The sequence below is a fragment of the Syzygium oleosum genome, unplaced genomic scaffold (genome assembly GCF_021117445.2).
Source record: "Syzygium oleosum isolate NSW1041296 unplaced genomic scaffold, Sole_v2.1 Sole_v2.23, whole genome shotgun sequence".
Taxonomy (NCBI): Eukaryota; Viridiplantae; Streptophyta; class Magnoliopsida; order Myrtales; family Myrtaceae; genus Syzygium; species Syzygium oleosum.
The window spans coordinates 4196296-4210308 of record NW_026607507.1 but is presented as its reverse complement, the minus strand read 5'-3'; the positions used below and the strand labels follow the sequence as shown (position 1 = coordinate 4210308).

The 14013-nt window shown below is 42.7% G+C and overlaps 1 protein-coding gene and 1 long non-coding RNA gene across 2 annotated transcripts; both read left to right on the top strand.

Moving 5' to 3' along the window:
- The first annotated feature begins 745 nt into the window (after window positions 1-745).
- On the top strand, window positions 746-1411 carry LOC130140981 (uncharacterized). The gene is made up of 2 exons (XR_008818940.1): window positions 746-873; window positions 940-1411. It is a non-coding gene; the product is annotated as an uncharacterized LOC130140981 (long non-coding RNA).
- A 1531-nt stretch (window positions 1412-2942) lies between these two features.
- Window positions 2943-3884, top strand: LOC130134771 (uncharacterized). The gene has a single exon (XM_056302443.1). The coding sequence runs from the start codon at window positions 2943-2945 to the stop codon at window positions 3882-3884; it is 942 nt and encodes a 313-aa protein (XP_056158418.1).
- Window positions 3885-14013: the final 10129 nt, after the last annotated feature.

Genomic DNA, 14013 nt, shown 5'->3' with positions numbered 1-14013 from the left:
CAATTCAGTAATTCAGAATTTTACTCTTGAAGTGCTCCAGAAAAAAAAAAAAACATACCGAAAATTACAAGGAAAAGAGTAAATTATATAAACCACAAACCCAATAAGCCGTCGTCGCTGCTCTCAACTCCGCCTTGGCGTTCGCTTTCTCGAAGGAGGAGGAGACAGTGGGAGTCCTCACCTTCGTCTGCAGGAGCTCCGGCGACGAGTGGACGGCGAAGCAGGTCTCCGGCGACCCTCGAGGCCTCCGCCGCCGCCTCCTCCTCCGATCTCCAGCGGAAGCTCGTCCAGTCCTCCTTCTCGCTCGTCACCCCTTCCTCTGCCGTCTTCCAGGTGAGATATATATGCGCTTTTGCATTCGATTGGTTCATATGTCGTGTCACAACTGTTGTGTGTTTTCTCGTAGAAAGTGTAGGTATAGTCGATCTGTATTGGAAGTGATGATGCAAGTGTAGGGGATATACGTTTTGATGTTCTTTTCGTGAGTGAAGTCTCGGATTGTTTCGCTTGTTGTTTCTCGGATTGTTCGTGAAGGTATTGCAAATCTTTCCTTTTTTTCTAGTTGCCTGTTGTTAGATACTCGCAGATGCTATTCTGCGAGTAATCATCAAAGCGATTACTTTAAGTGTGTATATGCATACTGAACTGTTGTTAAGGAACTTCTTGAGCTTATGTACAGTTGGGTCAATAGATAATTGTTGGAAGCATGGTTTGAGATAAGGAGATTGCAAGGATTCGCTTAAGAGTGGATGGTCTTTGGACAGAATGGTAATGTGCTAAGATGTTTCGTGATATAGTTCGTTGATGCGAAGCCAGTTTCATTGTGGCTTTGAGTTGCACATTTTACTCTTCCTTTCTTGATTTAGAAACAATGTGAAATGCATTTGAGATTATTTGATGCAATGTGAAAGTAATTTTTGAAGAACACGGGTTGTTGAGTTTACATGCATTTGAGATATTAGATGCATTTGTGTTTTACATGTTTATTGGGACTATGGGATGCCTCTGTGAAACGTATATGCAATAATTGGTTCATGAATGGTATTGAACGTTGTATGCTGGGAGTGCTTTGTCATCATGGGCGACACCTTTGTGTTTCTATGTTTCCTTTGCTGGGGACTTCTTATGTAGTAAGAATTTTTTAAGTATATGTTGGTTAGAAGACCACAACATTCATTTAGACTTGTGCTAGCTCATGTTGTACTGAATGCATCATTTTCTGTACTGATTCAAACTTGTTCTTGCCTCAGGTGATCATTTTCTTTTCAATTTTTCTTTGAGACCTGTTTAATAAACACTCTTTCTGTGAAGTCATTTCCAAAGTGACCTTCTACACTCTTTTTGGTTATTCCTATATTTTCACCAGAAAGACATGCTGTTGTGCAGCAAATATCTAATGGAACTTATTTCACATTGCATGAGCGGCAGCAACATTAATCGACATAAAGCCACAGGTAAGGATATCTTACCCAGATATAATTACCCATGTACACTACGATATGATAGTACGACTAGCAATATTGTCTGATGCCCTCAGCAAAAATGTAGTAAGAACATCTATCTTGCAATTGACTTCCACCGGGGGAAAGAAGGGAGGAAGGGAGAATAGTACCATTACCTTCTTCTATAAGCATCAGAGAAATATTTGCCGCTAGACCCCAGAGTCGCTAACAAATTGTCATAGGCAGAAGGCTCTTTATAAACTGCTTCATCATCGTTATCCACATTACTGAGTTCTGCGGCAAGTGATAGCAGTATAATCATACTAAATTTAAGGTAGAATATTCAATTCACTTACAACCATTTAATTTAAACTTAATTGCTGGTCAACTAGCTGATCCTCAAGGATGCTGGTCTCAAATCTCATGTCAAGCATAGATAGAGTCATCAAGTAAGAGATATCCTATTTCAACCAAAAGGAAATGGAACATCCTATTGCTTATAAGACAATTCGAATTGTTAGCCCATTTTGAAAATCTGTCTGGATCGTATTGGTTACGGGTTCAATTCCCAGTACCCATTGTTCAATACGAACCGCTTTTATGGCCGAGCCCTCTTCAGAAGACCGCAACAAGCTTCGCTGAAATTCAATCCCATCACATAGTCTAATAGTTAAAGCTCGTACCCCTTGAAAGCAATTTTGAGTTAAGTCGTCCCATGGTGGCTTAACTCCCCACCTATATCCACTTGTCATATCGAGTGACCGGATGAGAATAAACCCTAATCACTGTATTGTCATCAGACCGAACTATAATGACTGCTGTTTGATACCGTTTAGCTGGTGATTATATGACCTTGCTTCTCGTCGCGATATTACAAAAATATGATAGTCATAATTTGGACATCGGCTCCGCCTTACTAACTTCTCTTGCATATAAATACTTTTTCGCTCAGATTCTTACAATGAACTTAACAGATCAAATCAGAAGAAACCAACAACCAAGAGAAAGTAAAATCGAAGGATTGCATTTTGGGGCCAGAATCACATAAATATCCGCAGCCAGGGACTCACGGACTCCACCAGACTGGCTTCAGTTCCTTCACCAACTGAACAGTTTTGGCTGCTGGCGTGGGACGAACGATCAGCTCCGGCAGCTAGTAATCTCTCTCTCTTGTGGTCCACCTTTGGAAGCACCCTTTTGAAAACTTTCAAAAAGAGCAAAAAATGGGCTTTGGGCCTCAACGAAATTGTGTCGACGTGGTGCCTATTAAGCCTATCAAACCCCAAGCTGTCGTATCGAGTAGAATTCAAACCTAATCACCGATAATTCGTCTGTCTCCCACGTTCACCTCCTGATTACTCTCCCCCTGATGACGCTCCTTTCTCGACCGTTCTCGCTTTTGAATTCTTCTTTATACTCTCTCTGTCTCACCCTCCAACCCAACCACCACAAAACGCTCGCAGCAACACTTTCACGAACCCTAAGCCAGCCCTCCCCGAGATGGGTTGCTGTTTCAGCTCCGCCCACCGCCACCCACATGCCCAAAAGCCCTCGAGACCCGATCTTTCTCCGCCGTTCCCTCCGGCGATGCCATGTAGGAACGCCGACGCGACACGTGCCGCGGCCATGCTCGTCGAAGAAGAAGATGAAGAGGAGGTTGCCGTCAAGGAAGTCCTCTCCGAAACACCTCTGCCGAAACCTCGCCCTCCACCTCAAACGACAGTCGACGACAGTGCAAAAGCCGAGGCTCTTTTCTTGCCTAAGCTTCAAGAATGCACACTGGAAGCTCAAGCTCCGACCGGAGACAAAGAAGAGGATGTCGCCGAAGTTGTTTCCGAGTGTTCAGAGCTATGCAGCGTCGGCGAGAGCTTCTCCACCGCCAGTGCCACTACGGCGACCACTGCTACTACCGTCGCCGAGAGGAAGGAGATCGAAGTGACGAGCAGAGACGAAGGAGAAGTCACGCAGAGAGTGATCAAGAGATCTCCCATGAAGTTGCAGAGGAACCGTCCCTACTCCGGAGAGCAGGCGGCGAGACGAGCGGCGAGATCTCCGGCGAGACGAGCGGCGAGATCTCCGGCGAAGAAGCCGGAGCTTCCCAAGGCGGCGGCGGCGGCGACGACGACGATGCAGCAGCGGAGCCGCATGGGGACTACAACTGCCGCATTGCGGCGAGACCAGAGCGATGGCCTCGGTCGGCGGTCGAGGTCGCCGGCGACCAGGAACGGCGGTGGAGGGAGGAGGAGCGGGGCGGGGGGCAGTCCGCTGAAGAAGGCCGGGAATGCCGGCGGCAGGTCCGCGGCCGCGTCGGCCGGCGGCGACGTGGACAAGAAGGATTTCGACACGGGCGGGGAGGGAGGAGGAGACGACGGGGATTCGAAGCAGGGGAATGAGTCCGTCGATAACCCTCTTGTCTCGTTGGAGTGCTTCATCTTTCTGTGAATGAAATCTTTCGTTGCACCCGCCATAGCCATGAGCAGATTAGGGTTTTGTTCCACGAAATTAACAAAGAAAAAAAGGCAAAAAAAGATGATGAAAATCAAGAGCCTAGGTTGTACATATGTTCTTGTTCGACTGGTCGGCTTGGCACTGAGAATATAAGTTGGTCCCATCCATGATGTGGGTTTCTTATTTTGTTGGTTAATGAGTTATGATTTTGTTTTGGTACGACCATGGAACCGTGGTTTTATGTTGTGTCGAGCTAGACCGCGAGTCGAGTTGGTTTCGCAACCCATTCGAATTCGACCCGGAGAGGAGATCGCTCTCGATTCTTTTTCGAGTCCGAGTTGCGTAGCTTGAACCAAATTCGAGCTTGAACAATACTCGAACCAAATAACTCGCAAGCCTAATCAAGTGATTGCATTTCGCATATCATAAACATTCGCTATTCTCTCTCCGATTGAGGTTGATCCGACCCAAGTCCTCACTCATTCAAAGCGACATGAAGGCATTGGATATTGCCGTCAAAGGTAGTGCGTGTTGCATTATCTGAGCTCGGGTTCGATTTTAGTTTTCAAACTTCGACTCAATCTAATTCACTAATCGAGGCGAGTTGTGACCTGAAATGATTGAATCCCGAGGAGTTCGAGCTCGTCAAGCGCCAAACATTAGCATCGAGTCGAGTTTGAATATCGAATCGTTGCTATTTGATTCGGATTACGATGCTAAAAAATGAAGGCCCAATTCCTTAAAAAACCCTAAACTTTAGCCTTTGTCCCAATTATATCCCAAACTTTTTTTTGTCTCATAAAAAACCCCAAACTTTTACTTTTGTCCCAAATCTACCCCATTTACTTTTCATCCAATTTTTTAATATTATTTTTTCGAATTTTTTTCTTTTCTTTTCTTTTTCCTTTCCTTTTTTTTATCACCTTCAACCTCGGCCGGTCGCCGGCCCTGGCTGACGCTGCCAGAGCGGGGCCGCGAGGTCGGCCCGCCGGCCGCCGGGCGAGGCTCGGCCCGCCGGCACCGGTGGCGAGGTCGGCCTCGTCGTTCTTCAGGCGAGGCCGAGCCACTGCCGGCCCGGCGAGGTCGGCCTCGCGCGTTCTTTGGGCGAGGCCGAGCCTCGCCCGGCGGCCGGCGAGGTAGCCCCGCCGGCACTGGTGCGAGGTCGGCCTCGCCGTTCGGGCGAGGCCGAGCCTCGCCGGCCGGCGAGGTCGCCGGATCTGGCGAGGCCAGCCCGCCGGCACTGGCGAGGTCGGCCTCGTCGTTGCGAGGTTCGGCCTCGGCCGAGCCTCGCCCGGATCCGGCGAGGCTTGGCCTCGCCGGCCGCTTGGCGAGGTCGGCCTCGCCCGAAGAATCGGCGAGGTCGGCCGAGGTGAACCTCGCAGCCTGGGGGCGAGGCTCGGCCCCGGCCATTGGCGAGGCTCGGCCTCGCCCGAAGAACTGGCGAGGCCGACCTCGCCAGCCGCCGGCGGGCCGAGCCTCGCCGGCGGCCGGCGGGGCCGACCTCGCCAGGCCGCCTTCGGCTGAGGCTGGACCGGCGACCGGCCAGGAGGTTGAAGGTGATAAAAAAAAAAGAAAAGGAAAGGAAAAAGAAAAGAAAAGAAAAAAATTCGAAAAAATAAAAAATAATATTAAAAAATTAGACGAATAGTAAACGGGGTAGATTTGAGACAAAAGTAAAAGTTTGGGATTTTTTATGAGACAAAAAAAAGTTTGGGATATAATTGAGATAAAGATTAAAGTTTGGGGTTTTTTAGGGAATTTGGCCAATGAAGTGCAATAGATTGTGGCCAATGTGAATCCAAGAAAAAGGGGGGCGTCTGCTTTTGGCGTTCTCCCCTTTTCCACTCTCTTTTGGGGACGAGAGACGAAGAGAATCGCTTTTCTTCCTCCTCATCGGAATTCGGGTGGGTGGGATTGAGTGCGTCCGTGCATTAGCTTCCTTGTCGTGTTTGTCAAGGACTGTTCTTGGAGTTAATGTGCAGAAGAAGGCCAAAAGAAAGAATCAACAGGCTGAAGCTGGCGGGAAATTTTGCGCTTCGCCTCGTTGGATTCAACTTCTGCTTCTATTCGAATGCTAGAAGACAAGAGAACCGATGATTGCTAGCTGCATTAAAAATGTTTCAAACGACATAGCATAGCGTAAGTCAACGATTAAATTGATGCACCAAGTCCAAAATTTACGACGTTTTTGGCAATTCAGTTCTAATCATTTTAATTACGCCAATTGAATTGTAAACATTTTTTCATGTTTACCCAATTGAGCTCATCCGATCAATTTTGACCGGAAATCACCGACGTGAACGCCGACCGTTCTATATGGCATAGCGGGTGCTGACGTGGACAATTTTTAATAATGTTTAAATATTTTTTTGAATTAATTAATTATTTATTTATTCTTTTTTTTCTTCGCTTCTTCCTCTAGCCGGTCGTTGGCAAGGGTTGGCAAGGTCAACCTCGCTGGCCTTTGGTTAAGTTCGCCCTCGTCGGCCACTAGCAAGGGCAAGGTCGAGTGGCCCAGCGACCGAATAGAGGAAGAAGCAAAGAAAAAAAAGGAAAAATTCGGAAAAAAAATTCAAAATATTAGTAAAAATTGTCCACGTCAACACCGGCTGTGCCACGATGGACGTCCAGCATCCATGTCAGTGATTTTTCGACCAAAATTGGCTGGATGAAATCAATTGGCAAAACGTAAAAATGTTTAGAACTCAATTGACACAATTAAAAGGTTTAGAACTAAATTGGCAAAAACGCAATTTGGACAATTTTTCCTATTTATGATACTTAGTAGAAGATTGACTTATCACTTAATGTATATATATATATATATATATATATATATATAAGTGATTTGATATATGAGCCTCAATTTGCATCGGTAGACCAGAATTGACCGACGCAACAATAGAAATTGTAGTTTCGCCCCGAAAAATAACGTGAATTGTGTGCACTTACTTCTGGTATTTGGAGTGCTAATCTCTTTTCTAGACCAATTCTATTCGAATTCCATAAGTTCACTTCTTTTGATTCAATCACGGGTCTATGTTTGCCCATTGAACAAAGAACAAAAGCGCTTGTATTGCAATCTCACGAAGGACTTTCTTTGGTCCATAGTAATAGCAAATGGATCTCAATCGGTTACTTGAATACTTTGTAAGTACTCATAAAACAACACTTTGTATTGTGTCGTTAAGATACGAAACTACAGCCAGAGAATCATTCATCAATGGACCATAGGCTGATGCTAAGTAGTTTTACTAGCCCATTCAATCGATCAATTGCACTTACTCATCGAAAGTAGAACCCGGCTTTTCCAATTTGACTCGGGGCACCATCTTTTCTTTCTCGTGGGTCGGGTCAAACTTGGCCCGGGCTTTAGTTCGGAATGAAGTATCGGATTCGTTCTTCGTCTTCGTCCAATTTACAATACTCCATCTTGGTCCATTTATTCCAAGATTTGGGCCGTCTTTTCCCTTTTGAATTGGGCCAAACCTTAAAGAGTTAGCGAGGCCGAAGCAAAACCAAGGTCGATTCAGTCCCTTCAACCTTGGTTCTCCGGCTGGAGCTGCAATAATTATACTAAGTGTTTCGCCAGAATTTCCCCCGCGACAAAATATCTTTTACCGAAAGTCGTTCTTCGGCTTTTAATTGAAGGAGACAGGTTTTGTGCTGATTCCGGACAGGAATTATCACGGGTGATGAAGAAATCAACTACTTGAATTCGAATGGGGCTGTACAAACACAAGCTGTGCTGGAATTTAATCGCAGATAAAGTCTGGAAAGTATAAACTCTATGATGGAACCGAGTGTAAACAAACTGTGCTAGAATTCAATCGACGACAAAACCTGAGCACGCAAAGACGATACATCGGAATTTAATCAACGATGCAACACTCGGGATAAAGATACATGCCGAAATTTAATCGACGATGCGAGTCTGGAAAATAAAAGTACAGTGCTAACTAAAGATAGATAAATTTGTTTTATTTGTGTGGGTGGCTCTCAAGTAGATGAGTGATGGTATTTATAGTGGCAATGCCATAATCGCTTCCGAGCAGTTTCCAGATGTTGTATTCATGTTCTTTCATTTCCGATAATTTTGTGCCCGTGTTCTCACGACACGATGATCTTGTTCTTGGACGGTTGCTCCTCCAAAAACACATGCCAGTTGCTCAGCGATCTAAACTGTTTTGTTCTCCAGTGACTTCGAAATGGTAACTGTATCTCAATGCCTCTTATGTATTCAGCTTTCTCCTAACATCTTGACCATTTACTAATCCTTACTTATTGATACTCTCGTTGATCGTTGTTAATCACTCGTCTTTGTATATCGACGACTGATTGGTGGCGATTATTGACATGCACTAATATCGATATCGATCTTTGTAATCGTCAACAATGCATCACGCATAAACTCCATGCTCCAGCCACGTGCTCACTTGTGCCGACGACTTGATCAATCCCGGTATTACTAACATCATTCTGATGTCTGTACACCATATGATCGCAAACTTGTCAAGATATATACCACACGTTTTTAGCATTCCGGACAAAGCATATTAGGTGGGACAAGCCCAATAAATTATAAAACGCCTGCGACGAACGTGTCTCAAACGGAAGCCACGCATTGCCACCGTGATTTTCAAGATCGTAACCGGCTTTCTCCGTCCAAAAGAATGATAAAAGAATAGGAAATCGTTGAAAAGAAGAGATGGGAGAAAGAAAAAGTCAAGCCCTGATCTGTGTTCTGAAGACAGCTGTTCCTGACTTGAATCACCCGTTCCAAGTTGGATTGCGGATATTAATAGAAAACAGGTGAGAAGTTCGAAGAAGGTCAGTTGATATGGAACTCTCTGAGAGGCCAAGAGTCAACATCGGTGTCCCTAGCTTTTCTCACTGCAAAGGAGACAGACAGCTCTAGCTGTGCTCTCCACATCCATTCACGAGCTGACACCCTCTTCGCACTTTGAAGTCGAGCGAGATTACGATAGATTCTCACCATAAGATTATTTCAAAAGCACCACCACAGTTTCATCTTCGCTTGACATCATAATTGGGTGCTGTTCATACTCTCTTGCATTTGTCTGTCTCTACGAACTCTCCTTTTCACCACAAACAGACGATCCAATGCTAGCATGCCATCTGCGTAACATGATCACGACCATTCAGTGCATAAGCCGATCTATGCCTACGTATATACTTCTTCTATGCATGCAATGCATGACTGACTGATCAGAAAATCAAACGTAGAGACTCTGTATACTACCCCGAAATAGTTTTGTAGATATTGGTGGATGCATAGCTTGCATGCAGCGAACTTGCTTGTAATTGACTCCATGCAGTGAAAACCAAAATGAGATCGAGTTGGCACAATCAAAAGTCATTTCTTTCCTGGGCTCTTAGAAGTACTTAAGAAATGGGAAGAGGAAAAGGTTACCGTGCGTACTGTTGCTTTGCACGCATGGGGATGAGAGAGCTGAGGACGCTACACATGGTCCACCGGCCAGTACATGAGTCTCGTGAAACTGAGAAAACTGAAGCTGCACAGCGTTGAAGAAAATGACCTGAGAAGCCAAGAAAACAGGAAAACAGAACATGGAGGATGCGCTTGAAACAAAGTACAAACAATTGTGATTGGTACAAGCAACTGGCATTTTTTTTTTTTAACTTTTCGCCAAGTTGATTTTCGACGTTCCAAGTTTTACCCTCACTAATAATTGCACAACCTTGTTCTTCCCTCATTCTGTAGTCATTTTCTTTTGCTTGAAGGTTTTTCTTTTGCCTTGTTGCAGTTGATAGTCACCCATCAGGAGAACTCGTCCGCAAGCAAATCTGCTTGGCATTGGAGGTTTAGTACTGTTGGGTGGTCTTGGGGGCGAGGCTTTCCCTCGTACTTATAAATTAACCACAGCTCTTTTCACAAACAATGCGGGATAAATTCCAACAATCTCTCCCTCACACATCGAGCCTTGGGTTGAAGTGGCAACAACCTGTATCTCCTGCGTAACTGTTGAGTCTAGATATATTACCTGGGCTCTGATTCCAATGTTAGGTAATTTTGGACTTCTCTCGTCCCAAAAGCTAACTCAAAGGATGATACTTTCCTACATACTTATAAACTGACCCCCGGCCTCTTCCACAACCGAGATATAATAAACTCCAACAAGTACCATGTGTATATCAGTGCATGCATCCATCATATCCTTCTATTTGAAATCATCTTGCAACTTGATCTTGTTAGGTTTAGCTGACTGATGAGCTTACTGAATATGGTACTTCAGTGCATGTGCATCATATCCGTTTTTAAAAAATCATGTGGCAACTTGATTTTGTTTTGTGTAACTCACTCATGAGCTTACTCTCTCTCTCTCTCTCTCTCTCTCTCTCTCTCTCTCTCTCTCTCTCTCTCTCTCTCTCTCTCTCTCTCTCTCTCTCTCTCTCTCTCTCTCTCTCTCTCAATAAGTTCCTTTAAGCTGCGTTTGCTCGTCAAAATAATTGATTATGACAGAATATAATAGAATAAGATAGGGTGAGTGTTGCGAGGATATGTTATGTGCTCATTTGCACTTGGTAAAACACGATATATGACGACAATGATAGTCAAATTCAATGCAGAAAAGTGTTCGGTGAATTTCGGTTAGGATTGTTCAGAAAAAAAAACCCATTAAACTACTTAAAAAGAAAAAAAGAACCTTCCACCTCGCATACCATCATGCACTTAACTCCTCTATAGATTATGTTGAAAAGAGCTTCCTGCTAACTTTAACAGATAAAAAAGTAAAAGAGTAATTACCACCAGTTTTCTTGTATTATAATGTTGCTAGTAGTATATAGTAAAGGATCGCGAAGGAGAAAAGTATCAAAAAAGTTCTAAATCTATTGCACTGGTATCAATTTAGTCCTAAATATTTCAATTTGATCGATTTAGTTCTAAACCTTTTTACATTAGTACCAATTCAATCCATCCGGCCAATTTAGGCCAGAAATCACTGACATGGATGCCGGCGGTCCTACATGGCACCGCCAGCGTTAACGTGGACAAATTTTATAATTTTTTAATAATTTTTTCAGATTTTTTTAATGTTTTTGCAGATTTTTCTCTCTCTTTTTTTTTTCTCTTCCCAAAACTGGTTGACCGGCGACCTTGCGGTCGACCATCGCCAGCCACAGGCTAGTTTGGGCGAGGGCCGCCGCGCCCTCGCCAGCCACAGGCGAGGGCGTCGGGCCCTTGTGTAGATCCAGACGAGGGCTAAAACCCTCGTCTGTTGGCCGATGAGGGTGGCGACGCCTTCGCCTAGACCAAGCGAGGGCCCGACGCCCTTGCTTGTGGCTAGCAATGGTCGGCCAGTGACCTCACCGGCCAACCAGTTCTAGGAAGAGAAAAAAAAAGAAAAAAAGAGAAAAAACATTAAAAAAATTTGAAAAATTATTAAAAAATTATAAAATTTGTCCACATTAGCCCCGACGGTACCACGTAGGACCGTCGACGTCCACATCAGCGATTTTCAATCTAAATTGGCCGAATGGACTAAATTGGTACCATTGTGAAAAAGGTTTAGGACTAAATTGGTCAAGCTGAAAGGTTTAGAATTGAATTGTGTTAAAGAAACCTCATAATAAATTTTGAAGTTGACAAAACTGTCCATGTAAATTTTGTAAGTCTGATAAATACTTTGAAGTATTTTGATCCAAGTAGATATATTCTGGAACTGGCAATTCCAATATTTCGAGAGAACTGAACTTTCTGGACACTTAGACTTTACGAGAACCAGAAGGAAGATCTCAAACTTTACGGGAACCAGATCGATAAGTTTAGATTTTACTGTAAAAGTCACTTAGACTTTATATTAAGCAGATGAAGAACTTCGGACTTTATTTCTAAAAGGTTCAGACCCTACTAAAGACCCACACTGACTTAAGTTCTGGATGTGAAGGAAGAACCAGAAGTTATCCAGACTCTAAAACTATTCAGAACGAATATAATGACTAGTGATTTGGCATAGATTTCACAGAAGGAAAGTTTTGATTGATTCAATCTTAAAAGGCTATAATGCAAAATTGATTGACAATCAAATATTAAGGCAAGTATATATCACAATGGATAAAGCTTTACTTATGGAAATCAAGATTCTGGTTGTATGGGCAACAGATTCAGCGGGATTCAGCTTTTATCAACCAACAGCTACTCAATTGATTTTATACAAATCTTTCCAAGTTGAAGATTGGAAGATGATCCTCTAAAAACTGTTCAACGGCTGTTTGGAAGTAGAGGAGTATAAAAGAAGATTTACCAGGAGCAGAAGGAAGAGAACAAAAGTCAAGAATCAACAAGTCCAAAGTCTAAGCATACTCTGATTCTACTATTTATCTTTCCTTAGCCTAACACTAAGATCTTGAAGGATATTTTGTAAGAGTGATTATGTGAGATAGAGAGTTCTATCATTCACAGAGTGATATCACTCAGAACTTGTAATCCTTTTTTATCACATAGTGGAATTCAGCCAGCAGGCTATTAGCATGGGAGAGTGGACGTAGGTTTGATCTAAGCTGAACCACTATAATTTCTTGTGTGTAGTCTCTCTATCCCTAAACTCTTATTCTACCTTTTATACTGCACACTAGCACATTGTCTATAAAGTTTACTTAGAATCTGAATATTTTTCAGACTTTAATCTTAATCATTTGTTTCCGCTTTAAAAATTGATTAAAATTTTTAGATCACCTATTCACCCCTCTCTAGGTGATTCTTGCTAGTTACATTAATTGGTATCAGAGCAGGTTACTCATTCATTGAAGTGTTTTACTTCTGAGCTAACGATCTTTATGGCTAGCATAAGTGCTCCAGGTCTCATTGAAGGAGAGAGCAATTCCAAACCACCATATTTCGATGGTAAAGAATATAACGTTTGGAAAAACAAGATGAAGGCATTCATCAAATCAATTGATCACATGCAGTGGGATGTTGTCATCAGAGGAGTCAATCCAAAACCTTATGCATCTATATTTGCTTCAAAAGAGAAGCTAGATGAAAGCAAATAAGAAGAAGCTCAATTATCTCAAACTGAAATATAAAAAAGAGAAGCTTTAGATTCAAAAGCAATTTATTCATTTTACTGTGCTTTAGCACCTATTGAATATAAGAAAATTGCTTCTTGTGAATCAGAAAAGGATATCTGGGACACCCTCTACACCACATATGAAGGAACATATCGAGCAAAGGAAACCCAGATCAACCTATTGCTTGGGCAATATGAATCCTTCAGAATGAAGACAGGAGAATCAATTGCTAATATGTGTGACAGATTTATTGATATAGTAAATGGTTTTGCATATCAAGGACAACCAGTCTCAGATGCAATGAAAGTAAACAAGCTTCTAAGAGGACTATTGAAGGAGTGTGACAACATAAAAACCTTACTTCGAGAAACTCAAAGGATCATGCCACTATCAGTGAATGAATTGATTGGAACTCTTTAATCATATGAAATAGAACAACTAAATGAGGAGAATGAATCCAGAAGTGAGAAGTTAATTGCTTTAAAATCTAATATTGATTCTGATGATGCAGATTAAGAAGAAGAGGATGTTGATGATGAAGAACTGGCTCTTTTCATAAAGAAGTACAAAAGAATGAAAAAGAAAGGAAGAAACTTCAAAATGAAGAAGCCATTTGAGAAAAAGAAGATCCCTAATGAGACAGAAAAATCAAAGGAAGTAATTTACTTCCACTGCAATAAGCGTATTATAATTGTTGTGGAAAAGCGATCAATAATAAATTTGGCAGAATAAAAAAATAAGTCGGACACCAAATTTATGTGGTTCGATCGTAGTAATCTACGTCCATGGGGAGAACAACATGAAATTTCATTATAGATCAAGCGATATAACGGAGATTACAACCACACTTGAGTTACTCAAAGACTCTAAATGTTTCTCAAGCCCCAATTACACCCAATAACTCATGCAATGTTTAGCCCCACAATTCCTCACAAAATAATCTCTCAATCTCACGAAGGAATTATACACAAATCTTACTATAAGATTTAATTATTACAAACACTTAAACTCTTAGTGTAATTCCATGAATAAAATCATGAAGATTGCCCACCGCCAAGCACTCGCACAC

Coding starts and splice junctions, on each gene's coding strand:
- LOC130134771 (XM_056302443.1), top strand. CDS start 2,943: ATGGGTTGCTGTTTCAGCTCCGCCCACCGCCACCCACATGCCCAAAAG.